At 60.4% G+C, this 26,734-nt stretch overlaps 1 protein-coding gene and 1 long non-coding RNA gene across 2 annotated transcripts; both read right to left on the bottom strand.

The window, feature by feature from the left end:
* On the bottom strand, positions 1–20,055 carry PTH1R (parathyroid hormone 1 receptor). The gene is given in 17 exon segments (XM_032591823.1): positions 1–181; positions 183–281; positions 283–368; positions 870–914; positions 1,028–1,169; positions 1,772–1,863; positions 2,135–2,201; positions 2,539–2,557; positions 2,560–2,598; positions 4,116–4,259; positions 4,750–4,946; positions 5,135–5,229; positions 5,385–5,503; positions 5,607–5,716; positions 7,322–7,457; positions 9,420–9,522; positions 19,980–20,055. Coding segments are annotated over 17 exon segments (1,749 nt in total). The 5' UTR covers position 20,055.
* On the bottom strand, positions 20,050–24,877 carry LOC115507748. The gene is made up of 3 exons (XR_003966784.1): positions 24,700–24,877; positions 22,433–22,488; positions 20,050–20,102 (listed from the first exon to the last, which is right to left on the bottom strand). It is a non-coding gene; the product is annotated as an uncharacterized LOC115507748 (long non-coding RNA).
* Positions 24,878–26,734: the final 1,857 nt, after the last annotated feature.

Genomic DNA, 26,734 nt, shown 5'->3' with positions numbered 1-26,734 from the left:
TCACATGACTGTCTCCCACTCCTCCTGCAGTAGGGCAGGTGGCCGCTCCGGCGCAGAGGCCTCCTCGTCCAGCCCCGAACAGGAGCCATTGAGGAACCCATCGTCCTTGGGAGCAGCCACGGCAGGTGGTGTGGCCTGGAAGGGGGGCCCCGGTTTGGTGTGGCCGGGGAGCGGGGGGTGCCGTTGGTGGTGGGGCGGGCAGCAGGCGGGGGCTGAGGGGCAGGCCGAGTCCGTGCGGGGGCCACGTTTGTCAACCACTCGTGTGAGACACCATCGGCCGAGCTGTAGCTGCTGCTTCCGCTGCGTGCCTTCCGCTTGAAGGCCAGTGCCAGTGTCCAGGCGGCTCCAGGATTCTTGATCTCAGCCTGACCTGGGGTGGCGGGAGGAGGGCAGGCCGTCAGGTAACCCTCTGCCACAGTGCCCCCCCACCAGGCCCAGGCGTGCCCTCCTCCCTGCCTCTACAACACTCAGCACTGAATAGAACAGAAGGCACGGGATATCACTGGAAATTCCAAGGCCAAGTAAAATCCCGTCATCCTCAGAACATGGTGCCTGGCTCAGGCAGCTGACACGCCCAGAGTCTACAAGGCTCAAATGGCCCCAAGGGTGGCTGAGTTGTTCAGTCTGGATTACGGAGATTCAACTGTGGGCTTGGGAAGACACTGGCTAGCCAGAGATCGAAGAGCCCACAAATCCTAGGACGTCCCAAGCCTGAATCATCTGGAAAGACTCTGCTTTCACAAATGTCCTCAGGGATGTTCTTGGAGGAATATAGGAGGAGCCGAACAGAAGAACAGAAGGACAGGACTTGGGGGGCCCTGGCGCTTTCCCCGTCCTCTCCCTGCCTCGTACCAACGTCGCCCACCGCTTACCTCGCCGTTGCAGAAAACATATATGATGGCGACAAAAAATCCCTGAGAGAGGCACGTGGGGTCAGGGCCCGGAGGCCGCATCCAGGAGGGTGGGAGTGGACCCCCCTCCGCTGCCCTCCCCACCTTCGGCCGGGCCTTGGGCAGGGCCTGCTCACCTGGAAGGAGTTGAAGAGCATCTCGTAGTGCATCTGGACTTGCCAGAGCGTCCCTGAGACCTCGGTGTACGGCGTGGCCATGAAGACGATGTAGTGGACGCCAAAGAGCGGCATGAGCACCAGCGTGGATTTGAGCAGCTTCCTGGGCCGGCAGGGCGCGGGTCAGGAACAAGCCCCTTCCCCTCAGTAGGCACGGTGCCGTCCCCACCCGCCAGCCCTAGGCTCCAGGCTTCGGGAGCCACTACGGGACCTGAGGCTCGGGCCAGGGCGGAGGACAATCCAGTTAACCTGGGACACCACCCTTCACTGTCTGGCAGAGTGTTAATAGGGCCCTTTGGTGCTTGCACCTGCCGGTCCCCTACTGGCACACACTCATCCCCCCCCCCCCCCCCCGCCCCTGCCTTCCTTCTTCATCCAACGGCCCGTTCCTCAGGTCTTAGCTGAACCACCACCCTCTCGAAGCCACCCACGGCCCTCAGGTCCCTCAGACTTGAACGATCAGCTCTTTAAGGAGAGGTCTGGGTTGTCTCACCCTTGCAGACCCCAGCTCTAGGGCAGGGCCTAGCACCGAATGGCCCAGGTTGGCTCTGGGGTGAGATCCCTGGGGCAGCCAGGGAGTCAGGAGCTGGGTTCTCCCCCTGACACAGGCTCACTCCTGGGACCTCTGTCTTTGCTTTTTTCACATGGTGCCGGGGTCTGATGACCCCTGAGCTCGAGGAGCCGGGGTCTGCCGGCACAGCTCACCGACTGCTGCCGCGTGTCGCACCCCGGCATTGGTTCTCCCGCAGCTTGGTGGCCAGCACCCGGACGATGTTGATAAAGAGGATGAAGTTGAGCTGTGGAGGGAGGGAGGCTGCATCTCGAGCTGCACCCCACGGGGTGGGGGCAAGGGTCCCGGGGCACGCGGCCCTGCCCGGACTCTGCTCTGCCACTGCGTCCCCAGTGGGCCCTTGGTTTCCCCAGCGGACTGGGGTGGGGGGCAGCTGCTTCTCAGGCCTGTGGCTCCAGTCCTGGGGTCCGGGGAAGCCTCTGGTCCCCGTCAGGGGCTGGGCACTGGGGCCTGTGGCACATACCCCCCCCCCCGGGGCTGTTGCCACCCCTGCTCACCACGATGGAGGCCAGGATGGGCACCTGGATGATCCACTTCTTGTTCCCGGAGCTCAAGTCCCAGCACCTGGGGGAGGCGGAGGCATCAGCTCCCACCCCCGTTCCCACCCTGAGCCTGCCACAGAGTGGCCCCAGAGCTGGTCTGCTCTGACAGAGGACAGCCGAGTGTTGGGGGTGGCCAGGCCTAAGGCCACCCTCACACGCTTCTTTTGCAGCAGCCTCTTGTGACCCTGAGGGGGCACCTGACTCAACGCTGGATACAAAACTGAAGCGGGGCCGCGCTCAGGGCCAGGGTACAGGAAGCCCCCTCACATACCGCACAGAGGAAGAGGGCTCCAGGGGTATTTCTGGCCTGTGTCGGAACCCCCCCGCCCCCGCTGGCCCCCTTCTCCACCTGGACCTACCCGGTGTTGGCCAGGGCTGTCTCACACTGACCCACACGGCCACGAAGATGGCGGGCAGACCTGTGGGTGCAGAGGGGCAGCGTGTGAGGAACCGTAGTGCTGCCCACGATGTCTCCTGCTCAGCCCTCCTCGCCAGACCCCTCTCATCCATGAGGACCCCTAGCTTACCCGTCACCGTCCCTGACCCCCTCACCCTGGAGCCACGGGCTGCTTGGCGACAGAGCCACAGGCTGGCGCCACTCTGCTTCCCCAACAGCCTCCTCTGAAGGCTCTAGTGCCCATCGCCCAGTTCAGCCCTCTGGCCCTCATCTTGGCTCTGCGTCTCCTACCCACACATGCAGACCTGCGCAGGCACAGTGTAAAATAAGGGCATCGCTGACTTCCCCGCGTGCCAAGCCCATTCCCCCCTGCTCTCCTCTCAAGGGCAGTGATCCACACGGTGTGTTCTTGTGGGGAGTGGGCCCAGTGCCAGCATTCTTCTGTCCCAGCACGCCCCCCTCCCCAACACCCAGCGTGAAAGGCCCTAGCCCCCACGGATGAGACTGGATGGAGTGACAACGCGTCGTTCCAGGCTGAGTAAGTCCACAGGGCCTTGGTGTTCCCAGGCCCGAGTCAGCTCAGAATGCACATGGTACCTCTCAGTGAGCTCTGCCTCTAGAAGGGAGCCCAGGTTCCCACCCTCCAGCCCCTCACACTTCATCTAGGCCAGGTGAACTCTTGGGAGGGGCAGGGTGCGACCTGGGTTTATGGTGGGAAAAAGAGCTGTGACATTCTTGTGTCATGAAGCTCTGTGTGCTCCCAATCTGTGTGTTTCCTGCCCACCCTGACACCCTCTAGCCCAGAGCCCATGTCAGTTCCTGGAACCAGGCCCAGATCTCCCCAGCTCTGGGCTTGCTGTGGGTGAGGACAAGGTCAGGGTGTGGCAAGGGGCTGTGGCTGTTGACCTGAGAGCTTCTGGGTGCTGAGTGCAGGGAGGAGGGCTTCAGCCACCGGGCCTACCCCTTTGCAGTCTGGCCAGTCGCCCCAGTCTGGCCAGTTGCCCGGGAGCCCAGCCAAGCTCGGGAGCTGCCAACAATAATGGACAATTATCGGTAACTCAATCCCGAGCCCGTGAGGGAGCCGTGCAGAGCCCCAGCACCCCACTCTGCAGAGGGGCTCCTGAAGCTCAGATGATGCCGAGAGCCCACCCTGGGCTCTGGGTCATGGATCCTGCAGGCAGTGAGGGGATCGGTAGGGAAACAGGGCTCAGGTGGAGGGGCATCCCAGATCCCAACCTTGGCCCTAGTGTGATCTCTTACCGCGAGATCCCACTCTGATCCTGACCTGAATCTTAACTTGAGAGGACCCCCTCCTTCTCTTGGGCTGAGCCTCAAGGCCAAGTGAACCGCAACCCCGGGCTGAGCCAATCCCAGGTGAACCCTGCCCCCTGGCCAAGGCTTGTTGCCTGAATCTGGGATGGGGTCAGACTCACAGAAGGGTGGATGGGATGACATATGCAGTGTGGGCACCTGACCCTTTGACTCTGCTGCCCATGGCCCACCCTTGCCCCAGCCCCCCCGTCCCCCACGCCTGCCTACCCCAGCCGAAGACGTGAAGCCCACAGATACTTCTTCTCGAGAAGAAGGCCATGAAGATGAGGCTATGCAGGTACAGCCCCTCCACCAGAATCCATAGTAGTTGGTGGCAGGAAGTAAGGAAGGTCACAGCTACCCTGCAGCCCCCTAGAGAGCAGTGGTGTTAGCCAGAAGGCAGGCCTGCATGTGCAGAAGTTGGAGATGGGCTGAGGGCTGCTCATAACATAGGACAAGTGGTGCTGGTCACGAGGGCAGGAAGGGCCAGGCTCTGGTCAAGGGCAGAGCTGGGGGTGCAGGGAGAGGGGGTAAGCCGTCGCCAGGGGCAGGAGGCACTCAGGAAGGTGCAGGGGCAATGTGAAGAGGTGGGGTGGGTGGGCGTGCTGGGCTGAGGCAGGAGTGTTGATGGAAAGTGCCGGGTGGGAGACAGTCACAAAGCCCACGGCAGCAGGGGCTGGAAGCGGGGTCGAGGGTGCCCAGTGGCTGTGCGTGTCTCACTCCAGTGGCATGGCAGAGGAGACGGGCAGAGGAGGAGGCCTAGCGGCAGGTGGAGGTGCCCGGCGAGGGACAGCAGGGTGGGTCTCCCCGAAGCCAGAGGTGGGGAGGGGGGCGGGCCGCGGTGAGAGGGAGGGGCACTCACGTAGCCGGCGGCGGCAGCGGCGGGCGGCGGGGGGCGCCTGGGCGATGGCGCGCAGCTCTTCCTCGGTGAGGCGCTCGGCCTCATCGAGCGTGGCCCCCGAGTAGAGCACCGCGTCCTTGACGAAGATGCTCACGGCGCGAAGCATGAAGGACAGGAATAGGTGCATGTGGATGTAGTTGCGCGTGCAGTGCAGCCTCCTGCGGGGCGCGCGACAACACCGTGGGTGAGGGCATGGGGACGCGCGCGGGGGCGGGGTGGCCGGGAAGCTAGGCTGTGCGCTGCCGGCAGGGACGCCCCGCCCGGGTAAGGGGAAGGGAGGCACCGGACCTCGGCCCCACCCACGCCCACGCCCACCGAGCGCGGCCCCGCCCCTCGCCCCGCCCACCTGAAGTACGCCAAGATGAGCACAGCCACGGTGAGGGAGGCCAGGGAGACAGAGTAGCCCACGGTGTAGATCATGCCCAGGCGGTCAAACACCTCCTGTGCCGGTGGGGACACACCGTCAGAGCCCTGGGACTCAGGTGGAGGGTAAGAGGCCAGTGAAGGTTGCCGGAGGAGTCAGGCCTAGCTCAGGGGTCACCAATGGGGTAGGGTGACCTTATCCAGGTCAGGTTGGGGAGGGGGAAAGCTCGCACCCGTTCACGAGTCTCATTGGTCAGGAACTTGACACACTCGCTGTAGTTGGCCCATGTCCGGTTGTGCCCAGGCACCAGTTCCCAGCTGCCATTGCGGTCACAGCGACGGTAGGCATGGCCTGCGGGTCCATGGGGAGGGTCAGGGCAGGCAGAGAGGTCTGGAGCCCTGAGCTCCAAGTCCTGGCACCCCTATGGTCCCCACCCTACTCCAGCCTGCCTTACCTTTGTGATTGAAGTCATAAATGTAGTCGGGACAGGGCACGGCCACCACCTCACCTGGTGCCCCCAGCGGCCAGCAAAGGATGTGGTCCCACTCGGGCAGGCAGGGGCCCCTGTGCCCACAGAGACAGACAGACAAGGTGGGGGACACCAGTCAAGTCCATGCTTAGTGACCCAGAAGAATGAACACACCTGTGGTCGCTGGCTCCCTCAGGGACAGGTGTGCCCCAGGACTGGAGAACTCAGGCCTGGAGCGTTCTGGAGAGAATGTATTGAGCCTTACTACCTACTGTGCCCTGCACCCACCTGGCCTCATAGAATTCACCCACAGCCCCTGTATGCAAGTACTGGCATGGCCCTATTTTCTAGATTGACTGGTGGAGGCTAAGAGAGACAGTGATCTGCTGAAGTCATACAGCCTAGGGCCCTGCCCTCCTCAGGGACTCAGCCCCTGGCCGGGCCTTTCTCTTTTCCTCTACTCTTGGTCCCACCTCCAGGTGTCCCTGGAGAAGGGGAAGTTCCCAGACTAATTCCCTCAGCTGAGAATGCTTTCCGTGTGATCGTTGCCCAGGGACCATGGCCAGGAGGCAGGAGGACTAGCTTCCAGTGCCAGCTGACCTCATGCAGATGTCCACCCTCTTTGTATTCCAGCTTCTTCACCGGGTAGCTGGGACTGACCATATCAGCCTGTGCTTCCACCCCATCCCAGACCCACCCTGAGCACCTGCTACAAGACTCCAATGATCATTCGTAGGGAAGGTATCATCCCCCAAATCTAAGTGCTGTCTGTGGGATTCTACCCTACTTTAGGGCTCCAGCCTCACAGCAGAGCTACTAAGTGACCTTGGAGGGTCCCCGGCCTCTGAATCTTCTACTTTCCACCCCCCCAGCTCCCTTCTTTCCCTCTGCAGGGCTCCAGCCACAGGACTCTCCAGCCATCCTGGAAGGCTGCCTTGATGGCTGGCCCCACCCCAGCCTGGTGAAGGCTCTCTGTCCTGGCACCATATTCCCAGCCCCCGCCTGGCTAGGCCCACAATTCCTCTGGTCCCTGGGAGCCACAGGGTGACCACAGCCTCCCAGATGTGGCCCATCTGGAATCTGCTGCCCCCCAGCCGGTTCAACCGGCCCTGTGGCTGCAGCCTGGCCTCTGCGTTTGTCCTCTCCGTTACCTTCCTGAGGACAACACTGCCCTGCATCTTCCTTCCTCTCTTTTCTCCTCCCCTCCTTGTCTCACTCTCTCGGGGCCCCACTCCTCCGTGGCTACCATCCTCATCCTGCTCTGTGTCTATGGCCCAGGATACTATTTTGATGGACCCTCCTCTGAAGAGGTCCCAGTCCCAGTTTGTGCCTCCCGGTCCCACTGTCTGTCTCTCCCTGTCTTTGTATCTGTCCCCTGCCCCTCTGTCTCCCAGGTTCTCTGTCATCTCTCTCCATGGGAGGGGCCATAGCCCTGGGCCACCGCTGGGGTAATGTGGGGGCAAGTTCTCTGCCCAAATCTCCGGGGTGTCCGGGCCCATCCAGCTGCCGGCCCCCTCCACACCATACCCCCTGGGCTCTGTCTCCTCCCAGCCCCTCCCCTGCTTTCCCTAGGAGGGGGCCACAGCCTCATTCTTTTCCGCACAAGAGCTGAAGATCATGAGCTCACTTGCCGGGGATCGAGCGGCGGGGTGGGTGGGTCCTAGGTGGTCTCCCATGGATGCATGGAAGCACAGACGTACCTCGGCGCCTGCTGGCCATGGGAGCCTTCCTTGTCCTCCTCGGACTCAGGGTATAGCTTCCCAGAGTGCCTTGTCTTTCTTAGGCTTCCTGATGTGGATGCAGATGCCCATCCTTTGTCTGATTCCATTATGTCAGCTGGAGAAATCAGGGCAGTCATGGCTATCAATTGTCCCTACGGCAGGAGACCCAGGGCACACTCCTGCCTCAGACTCCCCCTTTGTGCATTGTGGGTTCATCCCTGTCCTGCATGACAGTCCTCAGGCCATTCTGAAAGAGCTGAGGTAACAGGTGAGGAAGCGCTATACAAACTGTAAAAGTACTTGGCCAGTGCAAAGTAAAGCAGAAGGGTATGGAGACTGTTCAACAGGAGGTTCAAATGGGAAACGAACACCACGCGGGCCGTGGATCAACTAGCCGTCCGAGCAGTAAACGTGGGCAACGCACGGTGCAGGAGGCGGTGTCCTTCCGACCCAGGAGTCGGAGCCAGAGCCTGTGCAGAGGACGAGGCCCCACCAGGGGGCGCAGGACAAAAAGCAGACGGTAGGGTGATGTCCACGGAGAGGTTAAACTGTGAAAACGCAGCCTGGCCAGAGCATTGTGCAGCTCAGGAAGCTGGCGGTGTGGACGACAACAGCAAGAATGTGCAGCTGTCAAGGTGTTCAGGCAAGTCTACCTACCCGTCCGTCCCCTGCCCTGAGATTACTTGAGGTTAAGGGTTCACAGGGTCCACAGAGGGACTCCGGAGACTGAGTTAGGCTGGCCTTTCTCTCCAGTAGAGAGATGTTCAAGATCTCTCTCCCTCGCTGAAAAGTCTCCCTCATTCTCTGACTTGTGTCCCTTCAGTGACAGCCTGAGCAGGGCCCCTGGCCCTCCCGTGTCAGGGTCCTGTGGCAGCAATGGGAAGCTGAGGGCAGACACCCCAACTGGGATGGAATGGCTGTGCCTGATCCTTGGGGCATCAGCAGGGAGGGGGTAGCAAGATGGCGTAGAGCAGGAAGAGAGGGGCTCCATCAGGATGGGGCGGGCTGGGGCGGGGCAAGGTGCCTCCAGGCTTCCACAACTAGGAGAGTGCTGGGACCCAAAGAGAGGGGGCCCACCTGACCCCCAAACCCTGAAGTCACCGGGGCAGGGAACCAAGGAGTCACCAGTGGGGCCAGTGTGGACAGGGCCTGTGACCAAAGAGACCATGTGAATCCCTGTGACTGTGAGCAAAGTCCACGTGCTACAAAGTGTGTCACTGTGTGCTTGGGTCCCCGGCAGTCTGAGAGCCAGCTCCAGACAGGAAACTGTTCTTGACAGCCAGTCGGGGGGGGGGGGCGGGGGGGAGGGTGGGTCTGGGCTTCTTCCAGGTCCATGAGACTGATCAGACAGGCGGCAGAAGCCCAGATGGGTGCTAATGAGCTCCCATCTTCGCTTCCAGGAAATGGACTGTCAGGGCAAGATAGGGCAGGAGGCAGGAAGGAAGGTGAGTGCCCCCCTTCACCTTAGCACAGGTCCTTGGAGAGGCTGCACTGGTGGGCAGCAGCCCTCCCTACCCTCAAATCAAACACCCTCTCCCGGACAGTAACTATGACTCAGAGTCCCAGGTACCCATCCCTATCCCTCTGTCATCCTCCCCGTCCAGCCCCATGCACCCCAATTCTCCTGACCCTGGACACCTCAGCCTCGTCTTCTGACCAGGTGGCCCTCTTCAAAGATCTACTTATTCTTCTGGACCTTCCTTGGATACCTCCTCCTCCAGGAAGCTGTCCCAGCACACCCCAGTGGGATTTGGCACCCTAGTCAGTGCCCTGATCCTGGTGTGCCTTGCCAGATCTAAGCCTGTGGGGATGATTCGGACTGTGGCTGCCTTCATACCGCCCTAACCCTGCCACGGGAGGGAAGGCTCAGTGCATTTCAGTCTGCTGACTTTGATGACACCTGACCCCCCCCACTTTGGCCTGACCCCCCCTTCCAGCACCCCCCCCCCCACCCCCTTCCCTGGTGCCACTTGGTTCCGCATCCTAGGCTCTCATCTTCATTTGGACCCTCCCTCCCTCGGACCTCGCTTCCAGACCCTCCTTCTTTGGCCCCGCCTCCCTCCGGCTCCGCCCCCACCTGGCCTCTGCAGGACTTCTTTGAGCCGCTTCTGGCATTGGGCCTGGGCACGGTGCAGCAGGAAGATCTGCTCCTCTTTGGTCATGACGTCATCTGCATCCACCTACCAAGGTTGAGCGTCAGACTGCAGGCAAGGCTTACCAGCTCAGAGGCAGGTCCTACAACCATCCCAACCTCCCTGAGGGATTCCCGCACCCCCCCCCCAACCCTTTCCAAAGGCCCTGAGTCTAGAATTTGGGAACTCTGCCTTACAAAGCTCCCATTTTACAGATGGGAATCTGCAGCTCCAAAGGGTAGGGCCTGTCCCACCAGAAGGATAAAAGAGGGAGGGGATGTCCCCTGCCTGTCCGCTAGTGACCCTGTAGGCTGCAGCCACTGATACTCTCTGTGCAGTCTGTTCCCTAAGGGTACATGGGAAAGGGATGGAATGTCCTGGGATGGATCCTCACAGGATCCTGTCTGTTGGGGACCTGGTAGGGAGAGGGGTGGATAAGGAGTGGTGAACTCTGGGGAAATAAACCAGCCCTGGATTCTTTCAGCCCTAGTGCCCTGGGGGACCTCCGGAGTCCACCATTTCCATCCTGGCCCTCTCCCCAGTCACTGCTCTCTGCAGTGAATGGTGAGTGCCTCAGCCGCTCCCACCCTTGTGGTCCCAGAAGCTAGAGGACTGAGGAATTGCTGGCCAGTGGTCTGGTTGGGCGGACATTCCCCTGCGGGCTGTGGGTGGGAGTCACCCACATCCCACTGCTTATCTGGAGGCTCCTTCCACCCAAGCCGACCCTGTGTTTTTTTCTTTTTTTAAGTGTACTTATTTTGGGAGATGAGAGCGGAGACAAGAGCCAATCCCAAGCACCTCTGCTCTATCAGCGCAGAGCCCGACACGGGGTTTGAACTCACACACCGTGAGAGCATGATCTGAGCCGAAATCTCAAGACTCAGATGCTAACCGACTGAGCCACCCAGGTGCCCGACTGACCCTGTATTTTGACGGTGCCAACCAAGAGAGTATCAGTTCCCACTGTTTCCTCTGGAATATACTTCCTTCTTTCCTTCCAACCTGCGCCCCTGGGCACTCGCTGCCACCCACTGGGGTTCCCTGGAATCATTTTGAGGAGGAGAACAAGATCATCACGGGCATCGGGTGTGGTCGCAACCCTGAAGCTGTGTCCCCCCCGACATGGTTGGAAGCGGGTCAGAGTAAAGGCAGCATGCTGCCCTGGGGACGGCTTAGTGTGACCAAGTCTAGCCACTTCCACGAGTGGGACCCACAGAGGTTAATACATTCCCCTCGCATCCCCCTCCCCCCCCCCAAGTTGGAGCCGGGTCCCCTCAGACACCAGGACAGGGACATGTCTGTCCCCTTAGACCCCTCAGCCCCAAGAGCAGGGCTGTGTCCCCTCACACCTCCACAGGGCAGAGCCTGGCTCCCTTAGCCTCTCAACAGGCAGAGTTGCTGCCCCTCAGCCAACGCATGGCGGGGCCGGTCCCTTGTCAGAGGGGAGCTTTGCAGGGCGGAGAGCCAGGGGGAGGCAGGGGAGGAAGGAGGCGGGCTGGGGAAGGGGCGGGCTGGCCGGGCGGGGCGGGTCAGGGAGCCCGGCTGCTGGGAGAAGTTAATTGACCGCGTCTCTCGGTGGCAGCAGCAACGGCTTCCAGGGCCAAGGAGTCTCCAATTGGCTCGGCCGGACTTGGGTTCCGCTGGTTTACTTAGCGGAGCGCGTGCGCGTCTGTGCGCGTGCGCGTGAGGGGCGGCGCGGCGTCCAGCGGCCGGCGCACCCACTGCGGGCCGGCTCGCGCGCTCGTGTGCGCCCTTGTCTCTTTGCGTTCTCACGTGGGGACTGTCCCGCATGCATCTGGGACGTGAGCCTCGGGTGTCCTGGGAACATGCATGTGTACATGTGTTCCCGGGGCAAAGGTCCGCGTGTGCGCCCCTGCAAGTGTGTCATGCGGCGGTTCCTTACGGGGGGGGGGTGTCTATCAGAGGTCCGGCTCCGTCTCTGCAGTCTGAGTTGGACCCTGAGATCTCAGCTGGATCCAGTGCCCAGGGCACCCCGGGAAGGGCTGGGGCAGATTGTCATGTGCTCCCTAGTGGCCCCCACACCTCCTGTTTCCTCCCGGCTCTCCACGCTCCTCCCTGAGCTGCAGCGGAGCAGGATGGGGCTTGAGGGAGGACAACTGGGCCTGCCCTAGTTCACGGGGCTCCAAGGTTAACCAGAAGTTCTCTTTGTGCCTCTGGCATTGGGGTCCAGGCTCCTGAGGGGTCCTGATCCCTGCATAGCTGAGCTGCTCACCCCAACCCATGATAGCCACCCCTTCACTACCTTTCCATCATTACAAACTGGCACCAGTCCATCAATGAACGCCACCACCAATCACCACCAACAACCATCATCACCTTGACCGACAACGCCAACACAAACCATCACCACCCACCCACATCACCACCGCCACCTGCACCAGCACCATTACCACCACGAGCACTAATTAGTACCACAGTGTGACCGCCATGACCACCAGGAGCACCATCCCGACCAAGTAGAGCTCATACCATCACCACCATCACCAGCTGCGTCGCTGTCTCCCCACCAAAGGCAACGTAGCACCACCACTGCCATCACCATTACTGCCACCAGCCCCATAACCACTGTCGTACCACCTCTACCATTGTCCTTATCCTTTATCCTCACCGTACCCCCCTCTCCCCACCCCTTCTTCTGCCCATCTCCATCTCTCTCAAGACAAACAGATAATGCCCCATCTTTCGCCAGCTGATGGAAAGCTCCTGAGTGACTGAAGCTCCTACCAGTCCCCAAAGGCTGGCACAGACCAGCCCTCCTAATAGACAGACTAGCCCACTGATGTGAGCAGTCATGGGTTGAAAACTGCCCATTCGGCAAAGCGCGCTGGCTGGGTGATGACCGGGAACTAACCACACACTCCCTCACAGCCGCAAGGCGTCCGCTCAGCACTCCACTTAATGCTCGCTGCTTCTCCTCTCTATGGCCGAGGGGAGGCGCCCCTCTTTTCTGTAGTCTGGCTTCCACGGTGGGGGTGGGGACACTCAGGAGAAGGGAGGCACCTCATGGCCCCCAAACTTCTCCATTTATTCCACAGGGATGGTGGCCCCACCTCTGACCTCCCTGAAGCTGTGGGACCCATGGCCACTCAGGACTGCCACTGCAGCAAGAACCCAAGCCAGAGTCAAGGAAGCACTTTCCCAAGGAAAGGAGGCCAGTTCCATGCCAAGTTCATTCCCACTGCCCTTGAGTGCAGCTCCCCTGCCCGCAGTGCCCCCATTCGTCCTTCCCTCCAGCTGTGCCCTCTCCTCATCCAGGGACATTCTGCTGGCCACCACTGGACTTTGAATCCCACCTCCACCACTGATGGGCTGTGTGTCTAGGGAAGTTGCTTAGCCCTTGTGCCTCCGTTTTCCCACCTGTGCGAACAGGGGGATGGTAGGGCTGTCGTGAGCCTTCAGTGAGGTACCGCACGGACAGCCTGGACAGGGGTTTGGGTCGGGGCCCAGCTGGTCGCTATAACTGCTCCCGTTAGCAGCGCCACCACCACCAAGTCGTGGCTCTCCCACTTGCTATGGCTCCCCTGCTGCTGGGCACTGCAGGTGCTCCAGGCTGGGGACCTAGAATGGCAGAGGGAGACCGGTAGATGACTAAGTCCAGGGACCCACAGTGAGGGGTGGATGGGAGGCGGGACTCCAGAAGGCGGGGGGAGGAGGGAGTACAGGAGGGCCTGCTGGGTGAAGTGTGCCTGGTGAGTTTTTGGGGGCGATCCAAGCTGGATTCCCAGTAAGATTGCAAGTCACTGCAAGGCCCCCCAGGCTTGGGCTTGGCGGGTAACAGGGTCCTTCATCTGCTTCTGCCCTGACTGAGGGGGTCTTATCTCCCGAGTGTGAAGGGGAAAGCGAAGGCAGCTAGGTTTCCCCTCCTGGCCTGTCGACTCTGTCTGCTCCATCCTCCCCGGACCTAACCAGCCCTTCTTCCCCTTTCCCAGCAGAGTTCAGGTCTTTTCTGGCCCAGCTCCTGGTGCGGGGGACTCACGCTGGCTCAGCTTAAATAAACTGAGTGGGGACTCAGTTTAGATCCAGAGTACTGGCAGATCTTGGGTGTCAGGGGCGAGGACTGAGGGACCCAGGGATGGATCATAGCCAGGGGTCACCCACCAATGAGGGGGCCACCCAGCCCCAGCACCAGGTGCCCCAAATCCCCCCTCCCACATCCCTCTTATGGTCTGGAGTCAGGGCTGACTTCTCCTGACCTAACCGATATACGGCTCAGCTTCAGTGCCCCTTGCTGTAGCACACTCCCCATGGTGGACCCCCCAACACAGAGCCTTCCTCTGTGCACATGTGTGCACGATGTGCAGTTTGTGAACACGCAAGGGGTGGGGTGATGCCCTGACTGCAGCCCTGAGCTGGAGAAATAGGGAGAGGGCAGCCTGGGAGCAATGAGCTGGTGTCTGTGGGGCTCCAGGCAGGGTGCAGGTGGAGGCTGGAAGCCAGTATGTTATTTACAAACATAGAAGCTGCTGTCCCAGGGAGAGACTAGTGTGTGGTCAAGAGGCCCGGATGTGTTTCTCATTTCCTGAGTTCAGAAGCCCAGACGAAGAGAAAAGGCCATCTGCTCATTACCCCTCCCCTGGGGCGGGGACGGGGGGGTGGGGGGAGCAGTTCCTTCTACCTGAGCTCCCGGAGAAGTCCCACTGAGGACAGTCTCCCAGTTGGGGATGAGCGTCCTCGTGTGGTGGCAGTGGGGGTGGAGGTGAGGACGGGGAGGCCAGGGGTGGTGATGGAGGTGTGACGGTGACAGCGGTGGTGGAGAGAGCCAGTTCCACGCCACTGACCAAACGAGGGCCACTCCTCTCAGCTCCTCTCCTAACTGCCAAATTCCACACATTTGCTGTCTGTGATCCCAGACATGCCTACATTCTCCTCCAGGCAAAACTAGAAGGAATACAAGGGCTACTTCTTCAGCTCCCGACACCCCTGCCTTTGGGAAAGGGGCTTCTTCCACTGAGTGGTGTCAGACTCGAGATGTCCTCTTGGGTCATCTCACCCATCCCTCTGCCAGGGTTCGCCCTGGTCCCGTGGGGGAAGGCGGCTGTCAGCTTCCTCATCACCTCTAGAGAAAGCAGACCTGCCTGGCATCCGTCTAGCCCCTCTGCCTATTGGCACCCACCCCGTTGCCCGTGGAGCTTTATCTACATCTCCTTTATCTTCCACCACATCCCCATCTGACAAATGGGGACACTGAGGCCGAGAGTCACAGTTAAAAAGAAGAGGGCCAGTATGCTTGAGGAAGCGCCAGGCCCCATGGATCCCCTAGTGCAAGCCTCAATTCCGGCTTTCCAGAGTCCTTCTGGATTCTACCTCTTGCTGCACCAAGCAAGAGCCTCCCAGCAGAGGCTCCGAGGCAGAAAGGCAATTCAGGGGTGGGGGCAGACAGAGGCGACCACACGGCGATGGCGTTGGTGACGGCACCTTGTGCTCGGCTCTAATGGGACAGAGGACAGTTGCGCCCTGGTGTTCGGAGCGAGGAGAGCTGTACCTCCAGAAAAGCCAGGAGGGGAAAACCTTGGCTCACAGGAGACCCCCTCGTGACCTCCTGGCCTTCCTGCACCTCTTCTCCAGGTTCCACTACTGGGACCTGTGCTGGCACCCCTCGATGTCTCCCGTGCCAGCTGGCTAGGGACTGCTCCCCACCCCTTGCTGCCCTCTGTCTGTCCGGCTGGCCCGAGCAGGCTGGGACGGGCTCCCTGCCGGGGACACTCCTGCCCCGCCACCGCTGACAAGTGCTGACTTTTCCTCCCCCTCTCCAGGCCTTCCTGAACAGGCTGCCTGTGTTCAGGGCTGGGAGGGGCTGGGGGGGGGAGGCACTGTGACGCCTCTCATCCTGGCCAGCGTGGACGCCTTCAGGGCAGGAGGTGGGATGGAACCTGGGATGGCGGAGTTGGCTGCTGGACCCGGTGGATCTTCACAGGCGGCCTCTACCTGGCCCGGAGGACCAAGGCCCAGAAGGATAGTACAGCCTAACTTAACCGTACGCCTGGTCAGCAGAATAGGATCCACCAGCTCTCACCTCCGCACAGGCCGGTCCCAGAGTTGGGGGTCTTTAGGGTTTGGAGGTTTCTGGTGTCTTTGTGAATCTGAGGGAGGCTTTGCACCCTCTCTCAGTCACACCGTATTTTGCAGACAATTTCAGGGGTCTGCAAAAACCCCACCCCACCCTTTCTTTTTCCTAGGAACTCTCTCTCTGAAAGAGCTGCTTTCCTGATGCGGTGGCTGGACCAGGGAGTGTCCCCAGAAGGCCCACAACAGGAATCTGGGGGAGGCCACTTGACGCCTCATTAAAACATTCCGAAGAAAACCCAAGTTCCCGGGAGGGCTCGGCTCCCCTCCTCCTGCTCTGTCCACAGGCCGTTCCCAGAGCTGGGGTGTGTGTGTTCGTGGGGGGGGGGGAGGTGTTTAAGGGCAGGTGATATAAAAAGCTTGAACAAATCAATACAAAAAAGACAAATGAGCTATGGAAAGAGGAGTGAGTAATGGCTCTGTGCAAGCTCTTAGAAGAGGGACAATAGACCAACGTAAAGTCCTAAAGCTTATGGGTAATTGGCAAATTAAAATGATAAGACGCACCATTTTTCACCAATCAGAATGGCAAAGGTGAAAATCCTCATGCTTCCCCCGTGAGACAGAGGGTGTGGGGGAGAGACCCTCCTGGTCCCTCCTGGTATTGTGAGTATAAACTTGCACAAGCTTTCTAGAGGCCAGTTTGGCCATGTCTATTAAGATAAAAAAACGTGAATGTTCTCAGACCCAGCAATGACAGAATCTAGAAATACCCTGCAGAGAAATGGTCACACGGGGCCACGGGAGGGCGTTTCAAGGAGCTCCTCTGCCTCCCATCTGGAATCTCACACACACACACACAAACACACACACACACCCCTACGCAGAAAAGATCTAAATATACATTTCTGGGACTGCTTAATGCATCCCAGATTTTGGAATACTACACACCATTAAAAAATAGATTTATGTTTCCTGGCAAGAAGATCTCTAAGACATACCTTTATGCAAAAAAATGCACATGGCAGAGCTTTACCTACAAACAGACACCATTCATTTGACACAAGCAGAAAACGACAACAAAACTGTCTGCTTTATATGTACACAAAAAGTACCTTTGGAAATATACAGGAAAAGGTCTGGGAGGACACCCACAGACCCAGACTGTTAAAAATGATCTTCTCTAGAGGGGGCCCTGGGGCTTGGGAGCCATCAAGGGTGAATTCTGTTTACTCTGTACTATGTGACTCTTTTATAAGAAAGAACACATTCAAGTATCAGTTGTTCAATAACAAATAAGAAGAACATATTCAGGTATCAGTTGTTCAATAAAAAATTTAAAAAAAGTAAAATAACAAAGATTTTATGGAAGGAAGGAAGGAAGAAGAAAGGAAAGAGAGAGAAGGAAGGAGGGAGGGAGGGAGGAAGGGAGAAGAAAGAAAGAAAGAAGAAAGAAAGGGAGGAAGAAAGAAAAGGGAAAGAGGGAAAAAAAGAAGGAAGGAAGGAAGGAAGGAAGGAAGGAAGGAAGGAAGGAAGGAAGGAAAATTAAATAACCCACAGTGGGACATGGGGATCTTGCTTTGGAGGAAGAAGCTTGGTGCAAGAGTCTGAAGATGTGGGTTCAAGACCCACCTCTGCCACAGATTCACTGCCTGAACCTCAGGGCCCTTTCCCATAAAACGGGCTGGTGAAAGGATGGAATGAGAAAACATTTGTGACAGTTTCTAGCTCTGAATCTGAGGACAGCCATTGTTCAACACGTGGTGGTTCCTTCCTGTCTTTAAAAGAGGGTCCATGGCCACACTGGCTCTGGAGCAGGCTAGGAGGGCTCACCTGTACTCCCACCCACCACAGCCCCTCCTGGGTCTGACCCTGAGGTCGCACCACATCTCTGCACTCAAGGCCTGCTCCCCATGCTGACCTGCAGTTTCTCGTTCACATGTCCTTAGGATGAGGCATCCCCAAGGATGCTTTTGCCCCCTACTCACAATCTGTGGGTCCGTCCCTTCCTCCAAAATCCACTCCACCTGACCCCCAGCTCGTGGCTACTATTCCCCGTAAGGCACAAGATGGACCAGCTGAGTCTGGCCATAGCCGATGTCCTCACAGTGGGGCGCTTTCTGGCCCCCCCAAACCTGAGGTCCCTGGGAGCCCACTTCTGGGACCGGCTAGGCAGGCAGCATGAAGGTTTGGTGACAGGAACTATTCGCTGAGTTTGGCGGGCTTAGTGGGTCACAGCACAGATCTGGGTGGGAACGGTCACCCCGGGGTTCAGAAGAAGAAACTGGCAGGCTGTCAGTCTCTCGCTGGCTCCAGCTGAGCCCAGGGGGCCTACAGGGTATCGGGTGACGCTTGGGCCACATCCTCTAGACTTAAAACCTAGAAGGTCTTCGGGAAGGTCCAGGGTATACACAGTCCGAGTATCCCGCCACTGCTGTCCCGACAAGGTCTCAGGGCAGACCCAGCCAGGGCATCCCTCCTCCTGCCCTACCCTCAGAACTGCACCGGGGCTAAGCCAGGCCGATTCTCTGCATGTGCCTCAACTTCCCCAGAAAGCAGTGAGGGGCCCTGGGGACCCATTACCCCCTCCCCACAGAGACACAGGGCTTGGCACCAGGTTGGCATGCAATAAAAAATGGTCATATTGATTGCGTGATTCAGATTACTTTAAAAATGGGAACAATAACAGAACCTTTTTTAGAGGGTTGTTGGAAAGATTAAAGTAGTTAATATTGTAAAGTGCTTAGAACAGTGTCTGGCAAGAAGAGAGTGCTACAAAAGCATCTATTAAATAGAAATAAGAAACAATAGACCTGGGTGCACATGTGCTCACAAAAGCACATGCACATATATGCACAACCACGTCCCTGCAAGTGATGTGCAGACCCAGCTTCAGACACATGTGAGTTCACACGCGTCTCAGACACACACTCACGGGGACCCGGAGAACAGCACGCCCCGAGTCTGGCTCAGCCCTGCTCTGACACACAGACATGCTCTCAGGACACTCACACCCACCTTCCTGTCTACCCCATATATGTGCACACAGACCGCGGGCTGGCTCTGCACACAGCCTGGAAGGGGCCCTGGGGACCGTGAGCCTGGCCCAAGGCGGGTGTGGGGAAACAGCTCTGGGTCCTTGCATTTGCCTCTGCACAAGTCTCTGAGCCTCGATTTCCCCCATCTGCAAGTCCTCCTACGGGGTGAGGTCTCTGGCTTTGCGGAGCCAGAGTTAAGAGGGCACGGGCACCAGGGAATGGAACGTTCTGAGGTCCCCAGAGGAGAAGAGAGCCTCAGATCAGGGGATTCTTAGCCAAATAGTTCTTGCTGTTTTTTTACAGATGGGGAAACTGAGGTGTGGAGGATGGCCAAGGTCACATGGGCATTAGGCAGCTGGAGGAATCTCAGAGCTCTTGCTTTCCCGATGAAGGTTCTGCCTGGGTAGGGAGCTGGTCAGGGGGGAGGCAGCTGCCTGCCTGCCCGCTTGTCTCTCTAGAAGGCAGATGGCCCCCACCCGGGAGGTACCGGGGAGGCAGCAGGGGCCTTGAAGTGGGACACACAGGGGGACAGTCTCCTCAGCAATGAGCTAGTCTCCCGGGACAGGGCTGCTGAGGGATCTGACCGACTCCCCGGGACCTGGCACCCAGACTCTGGCCCCGGACGATGATGCTTCCCTCCTTGTCTCCGGCTCTTGGCCTCCGCCAGTGCCTGCTTTTCTGTGCTATTGTTGGTCTGTCTGCTGCTTCTGCTCTGGGGAGCCCTCATCCCCACCCCATCTGTCTCTCTTGCCCATCTCCCAGCCTGTTTCTTCTTCTCCCTCTGGTCCCCTCTTGGCCTCTGCTCTGTCCCTCACTCACCAGAGTCCCCCTCCAGCACGTTTCTCCTGGAGAAGTGTTCTGTGAGGTCGGTCTCCTTCTGGGGACCCTCCATCCTTCCTCCATGCCACACACACCGCCTCCCTGGGCAAGAGCGTACGCGGTGTGTGCACGCATGTGATTGTGAGAGCTGGAGGGGACCCCTAAATCCTACCCCCTGCCTGGTTGGTTCTGACCTCAGACTCACAGCCCCGTGTGCTGGATTGCAAACAACATTTGCAGAAAACAGAGGCCCTGGAACAAAGTCTGTGGGACCCTACCTTAGGGCCAAAGCCCGGTCTACAGCTAGATCACATTGTCATCTCTGAGGGAGACACAGCCACGGGAGTGGTGCTCGCAGAAGCAGAAGATAGGGAACCCCAACCATAGATTTCCAGACTTGGGACCCCAAACCCAGCCTTCAGAAATTAGGAGACCTTAGGCATCTGGCACCAGGTCCAGACACCCCAGAGACAGCAGGCACCCAGGATCTCGGGTCAGAGAGGACGTTCACCCCCAGAGTTCAGATTACTCAGGGAACCTAAGACTCCGCGCCCCGGTCGGACCCACCCCAGGGACCGCAGAGCAAGCCCGCAGCCTGTCCTGGAGTGCGGGTGAGGGACTTACCAGTGCGTATGCGGAGCTGAGCACCGGGCAGCAGAGCAGGAGCGCCAGGCCGGGCGCGATCCGGGCGGCCCCCATCGCCACCGCCTAGGGCCCCGTCCCTCGGGGCAGCCGCCGCCGCCGGCCCTGGTGGTGGTGGTGGTGGGGTACAGAGCTGCGTCAGGCCGGGCTGCCCCGCCCACGCCCGGGCCTAGGGGACCCCGGAGGCCCGGCGGCCCGAGGCCCCGGGGCCCGGCGCGGGGCCCATGCGCCGAGGGCTAGCAAGCGAGCGCAAAGGAGAAAGAGAGGGAGGGAGGAAGGGAGGCAGCCGGGGGCCGGGCGGGCGGCGGGCGGGCGCCGAGCGCTGCGGAGCTGCCCGTCTGCCTCGGAGCGGAGAAATCACATCCATATGGCCGGGCCCCCCGCCCCCGGCCCGCCCCCCGTCCCCCCCACCCCACCCCGCGCCGCCTTTTCTTTCTTTTTTTTTTTTTTTTCTTTTGGGGAACTAGGAGCTGTGGCTTCGCCCCACGCCCAGTGGGGGAGGGGTCGGGGGAGGGGTTGGGGTCGCGGTCTGCGGGGGGCGAACCGGGCTGTTATTTTTAGCTCCGCGGGCAGCTCAAGGAGGGGAGGTGGGGCGGGGCGGGGGGCGCGTTTCGAGCCGCTCGGGGCGTGCAGCTTAGGGACGCGATCCCAACTTTGCAACCACATTTTGAGCCCTTCGGCGATCGGGCCGCCGGCTCCCTGCCCCTCAGCCCCCTCGGATCCCCATCCTGTCCGCCGCCGCCTCCCGCACCCTCTCCCCATCCTGGGCCGGAGCCCCGCCTGCGCCCGCGCGGCTGAAGCACGCCTGCGGCCGGGACGCTCTGCCTGTCGGCCTGTCTGTCAGTCCGTCTCTAGCTCCCCCAGCCTTGGCCTCCGTTCTTCCAGCAGCCCCGAGCTCCGTTTCGGTCACTCCCTCGCTCCCTCCCTCCCCTCCCCCTTCCCTCTCTCTACGAAAACATTTGCAAGTTTCCAAAAAAGCCACCGAGCCGAGCGGCGCGGGGCCGCCGGCTCCACCGGGCTCCGAGGAGGCGCCGCCGACTGACACCGAGACGGACCAGCCCGCCCGCCCCGGCCAGGCCCGGCGTCACCCCTACCCAACGCCGGCCCCCCTCCCCGAGGCGCCGGCCCCTGACCCCGACTTACTCCGAGCGCGCCGCCGCGGCCCGCGCCTAGCCATGGATGTCGGGGACCCCCCGACAGCCTCCCCAGGACAGCGCCCCGTCCGCGGCCCCGGGGGCACTTCATGGGGCTCTCGGGATCCCCTCTGGTCGGCCTGGCCTCCAGCGCCCCCCGCCCGGCCGCCGCTCGGAGCCGCCGCCCGCCGCGCGCGTCCCTCGCCTCGGCGTCTGCCGCTCCCCCTCCCCCCCGCGGCCGGGCGCCTCTTCCCTCCCCCGCGCCCCCCCTGGGCCTCTCCCGCCCCCGCCCCCCCGCCCCCCCGCGCCGCCTCCGCCACGGGTGTGCGGAGCTGCCGAGCCGAGCCCGCTGCCCCTGCCCCGGGACGTCTCTCTAGAGGCCGCGCCCCGGGTCGCCAGCGGCGGGATGTGAGTGTGGAGGGGACGGGGCCAAGGGAGCCCTGACATCGGGGCCCGGGAACGTAGCCCGCGACGCTGCCGCCGCTTCATTCTCTTCTCCGGGAGGCACAGACGTTATTTTTTCTGATCGGCCTGCCCGGGCCCGTGAATAGGGACCCTCAGCCGCGAAGCAGGACCTCTTCACGGGAGGTACCCCGCGCGCCCCCGGCCGCGGCGCTGTCTGTTCGCCCGCGGGACTCCCGCTCGGGCTGCACCGGGGTCCCTGGGGAGGCTGCCGGGCCGCCAGCCCCGAGCCTGGCTCGGCCGCCACGGCCCTCCCGCCCCGCCCTCGCCTGGACCCCCGGCCTCGGGAACTCTCTAGTGGGTAGGTCCGCTGTGCTCTAGACCCGCCCCCGCCCCTGCCCGCGTCTCGGGGCTCACGTCCCTCTCCCACCCTCCCCGGTCTCTCCCCGGGTCCGGGTCTCTCAGAGTCTCGACCCTTCCAGACGCCGGCCCGGCCTCCACCCCTCCAGCTCCGCCCCTGACTCCACCCCGGGAGGCTCCAGGCCGCGAGACCCGGGGCTCGGCCGGGACCCCCACTCCGGAGCCCCGCGTCCCTCTCCACCCCTTCACATCTCCAAACACTCCAGGCGGGCTCTGGTCCACTGGGGACCCCCAACTTGGGGGAAGAGCGGGATGAGTCTGTGGGGGCGGGGTTACGAGCTCATGCCCGGGAGGGGACGCTGTAGCGCCGAGAGGAAGGCATCTCGGACCCCAAGCCTGCCACCTTTCAGTATCTGGCAGGGAAGCCGGGGTGCTGGGGAGGGCCTGGGACGCCTGGAGCGAATGGCTTTAGGGATGGCTTGGGGGAAGCTGCCCTGGGAAATACCTGAGTGGAGTGGCAGTCCCTGCTTACCCACTCACCTGTTGTGTATCCTGCGCAGGACGACTTCCTGCTGTCTGGGCCTCAGTTGCCTCATCTGTAAACCGAGGATTTGACCAGCTGATTCAAAGGGCACTTTTAACTTTACTGTTTTCGTGCTGCAGAGGGTGGGTGGCCAGACCCATGGGGTCTGTAAGCTTCCCAGACTCAGCCTGTGGAAATTGAGCTCCTCAGAGCCCCCAAACCGGCCCTCGCCCCGGCCCCAACATTTCAGGGATGGCCCCTCCCCCCATGTGAATGGATCTGCCAGCCTAAACCCTCAGACTACTGGAATCCAGCTGCAACCAGCCTTTCTGTCAGCCCACCCTTCTTCAGGCCCAAACCCACCCATCTCCCATACTGTGTGCACAGCTGTCTTCATATGAGTCTGTGGCCACATCCTCCTCTGTATCCCACTACCCTCAAATTTCTTGTCCTGGTGATTAAGGACTATGCTGTTTGGGGCAGTTTCCTCCAGAGGTGACTTTCCCCAACAAGTACTGTCCCCTAGACTCCTGGCCTTCTCATGCTCACTCCCCAGCCCTCGGCCTTCGTAGTTTACTGTGCTAGGATCATGCTATGCCTGGTGTAGAGAACATCCCTCCCTCCTTGTGACACCATCTTCTCCATTACTGGGGGGCCGGTGGGGGGAGGGGCTGTGATTTGGGAGCTGCCCCCTATGGTGTGTGGGTTACTTAGCAACAGGGACAGAGAGGCCCAGGTGCCCAGAGTGGGTACCTAAGGAACATTTGTGCTTCTTCAGGGTTATATTTTGATAGTCTCACTTTTATATCTCCGTTCCTAAAGCATTCTATTATGTTTTATGGTTCTATGGCTGACCACCCCTGCCCTGTGATAGGAAAAGAACATTCATGGAGGGATTGCAGGAACTAGGGGCTGATGTAGGGAGGCCTTAGATCTGACACCAGAAAGCTTGAGATTGGGAAACAAACAATATTTGTGCTCGGGAGGACCGGGGTGGGCTGTGGGTAGGGCTGCAGAGAGGGGTCTGACGGGCGGTGGGCCCCTTAAGGGCGTTCCTCTAGCCATAACTCCTGTGCCTCACCCCAGAAGCCCTTGCTGGATATTCCACCAGTGTGGGTGAGGCTGATCCCCTAAGTCACCTCTAGGCCTCTGGTTAAAGTACCACCATGGGGATTGGGTGTCACACATTAACTGGTAGCACCCGCCTGCCTGACAGAGCCAGCCTGCCCTTTTTGATAGGCAAGCCCCAGGGCCCCAGGGTCAGTTTCTGGTCAGTTTCAGTGGTTTGAAAAGGTCTGGTTGGGGGGGTAGGGAGCTGCCTTTAGGGATTCCTGCCTCTGATGGGGAAGAGCCAGGATGGTTACTGGAGCTCAGAACTGGAGCAGAGACTGGACTCCGGCCCAGTGACCCTAAACTGGATTCTGCTGCTGCCATTGCTGCTGTGAGTAGGGCTCTGGCCAAGCTACACAGACCCTAGGGCCACGGTGGGCACCAGACTCAGGAAGGAAAGACAGAGGCTCAGCTCTTAGCTCTTCAGCCTGGCCTCACTCCCTCAGAAAACCCCTTGTCCCATTCTGGGAGCTCTGTGGGAAAACTGGCCTGCAGACCCTCAACACTTCATCCCCCAATCCTAGCTCCAAAGTCAGCTTGAATCCCTATCTCAACCCTGGTCCCGGACTGAGCTTTATCCCCCACACGGAATCTTTATCCCAGTCTGACCTCTGACCCCTAGCTGAACCCTGACCCCAGGCTGAGCCTCCACCAAGCCTCAGACCTCTCCCTGGTTCCAGGCCCCTCTGGAAGTTTTTCAAGGCAAGGGGCTGGTGGGGGTGGGGATGGCCAGGCCATAAGTGAACCGAGGTGCCACTTTTACAGCCATTTCGCCTGCTCATAAACACCCCCCACCCGGATGAGTCACTGGAGGCTCCCACGGCAGCTGCTCGGGCAGCCCCCTCCCCTTGCAGCAGGAAGCCTGGTTTTCTCACCTCTCAGGAAGGCGAAGGGAGGGAAGCTGGGGGCACAGGGGCTGGGAGGCTCTGCCCCAGGCAGGGAGCACTCCTGGGGCGCCTGGAGGAGGGGGGGGGCTCCTGTCAGAGACCCCCTCCTGCAGTAACGCCAGATCCACAGACATCTCCACGCAGGCACGCCTTGTCTGCCCCACAGCACGACACAGGCACACACACGTACACACGCACACAAACACATGCGCTAACGCAACGGGGCACAACAGCCTTGCCGCTCCCAGCTGTGCTCGGGTCCCAGGGTTGCCTTGGACCCCACTCACCTGGAGCCCACAAGGTCTTCCGGGTAGGGCCTGGAAACACAGAGCAGACTCAGGTCGGCCATGGAGAGGCCATGGATAGGTCTGAGCTGCCTCTGCTTCAGACCTAAGCAAGGACGTTGCTGCTGGGGACAGGAAAAGGCTTAAGTGAGAGCTTTCGCTTGAAAAGAAAAATTAATTATTTTTTACCAAGCCCTGCACCAGCCCAGGACTTTGTCCCAGACGCCTGGTGGGGGAGCAGAGGGAGGTCCAAGTGTACCTGTGTTCCGTGCCCTGAACTGGGCCCTCCCCCACCTCCATGGGTGTGACACAGGCCAGCCCAGCCCTTCAGGTGTGGATGTGACACGGTGGTCCTCTCCTTGCCCTTCCGAGCCTCTCTCTGGCTAACTCTTCTTGCGTCTGTTCTGGTGTCCCTGTCTGCCTCTCCTGGCCTTTTCCATGTCTCAGAAATTTCAGGCCACCGTGAGGTATGAGCAGAGCCCCTCTGAGTGACTTCTTTAAAGTCTTTGGCACCTGAAGGAATCAGATGGAGGCTACAGGTAGTTTATACCTAGCTCACAGGCAGAAAAACAGACCTGAGAAGGCCTCGCCTCTCAGCACTGGGTGCTCAGTGTTCTTCAGGCAGGTGACACGTGGGGACACTCATTCCACCCAGCCTTTGTCCTAATCCTGCAGCCCCATAGCCGCTCTGTATCTGACTCCTTGCCCACTGGAATGTGGGTTCTTGGCATGAAACCAGCCAGTGCCACTCAGGCTCAGGGTCTGCATATGCTGTTACGGAGGCAGGGTTGTGGACAGGATGACCTTCCTCTGTGGTTCTGTGGAGTGAGCTGTGACGGAACCAGGGCTGGGTCACGACACCGAGAGCGAGGACGTGGACAGATGGGGTGGAAGAGGCCATGCAAGACCCTGGAGCCTCGCTCCTGCACCTGGAGACCCTGGCTGGAGGCTGCCCTTCTGCCTGAGCCCAGCCTGAGCTGGTTTGTGTCTGGAAGTCCCAGGCTGAGCCTGACGAGGTGTAATGATTCACATGGCTGTTGCCTCTCAGCACATTCCAGCAGTAGCCCCCAGCGCCTGGCACGTGAGGTGGCTGGCCCCAGACCAACCCCAGCAGCTGGGGCACGTTCCTGGGGCCCCCATCCTCAGGGGAGACCCTTCCCCAGGTCTCCCAGGCTCCTGGGGAGGACACCACAATTTACAGTTTCCAGAGCACTTTCTAGTTCACAGGCTGGAGAGGGAGGTAGAGAGCTTGTCCATACCTGGCCTCCGGGTGGGGGAAATGAGGCTGAGGGGGTAGACCAGGATGGCCAGGGGCCTGGAGTGAGACGATGACAAATTAGTGTTTATGGGGCTCCTGCCCCCCGGTGCTGGGCTGCTCCTAGGAGCGCAGCACCAAGGGGGATCCCTGGGTGCACAATGGGGACCAGATTTCAGCTTTGCAGGTCAGTTTTCCTCTGCCCTCTGTCAAGCTTGCTGCTGCCTGACTCTCCACTCATGGAGCCTCTCCCTCCTCTGAGCCCCGCACGCCCCTCTGCTCTTCCTGCTGTTCCCACTCTCTCTGGCCAGGGGAGTGGGAGGCTGGGGCCTGTTCTGCCCTGACCTGTGGGTCCCCTTCCTGCCTTGGTTTCCTGATCTGTCATTCACAGGCCAGTTCAAGGCTTGAAGGGGCTCCACAAAGTGTGCAGGCACTCAGGGCTTGGAATCTATGAATCTGAAAACCTGAAGACCTCTCTCCCTTTGGGGGCCGCCTGTGCAGGCCTGGCTGTGCTCCTCCAGTGAGCCCCAGTCCAGGGCTCTGAGGGGCGAGTCTGGCCCTCAGCTCCGGGGACAGGAAGTTGTATTTTGGTCCTGGGTCCTCGGGAAGGAGGCAAGGGAGAATGGCAGCTCAGACCCAGTCATGTTTACTCGGGCCCGGCCCCCTCTGAGCTCAACAGGCCCATTCATCGGGAGCCCCATAAACCCTTTGGGGCTCCCTGAGGTTCAGAGCGCCTGGACGCCAGGACTGGCTACCGCCCCCGGACCTGCTGGGGGCCACAGG

The sequence above is a fragment of the Lynx canadensis genome, chromosome A2 (assembly GCF_007474595.2).
Source record: "Lynx canadensis isolate LIC74 chromosome A2, mLynCan4.pri.v2, whole genome shotgun sequence".
NCBI classification, from domain to species: domain Eukaryota; kingdom Metazoa; phylum Chordata; class Mammalia; order Carnivora; family Felidae; genus Lynx; species Lynx canadensis.
This window is presented reverse-complemented; position numbering and strand designations above follow the sequence as displayed.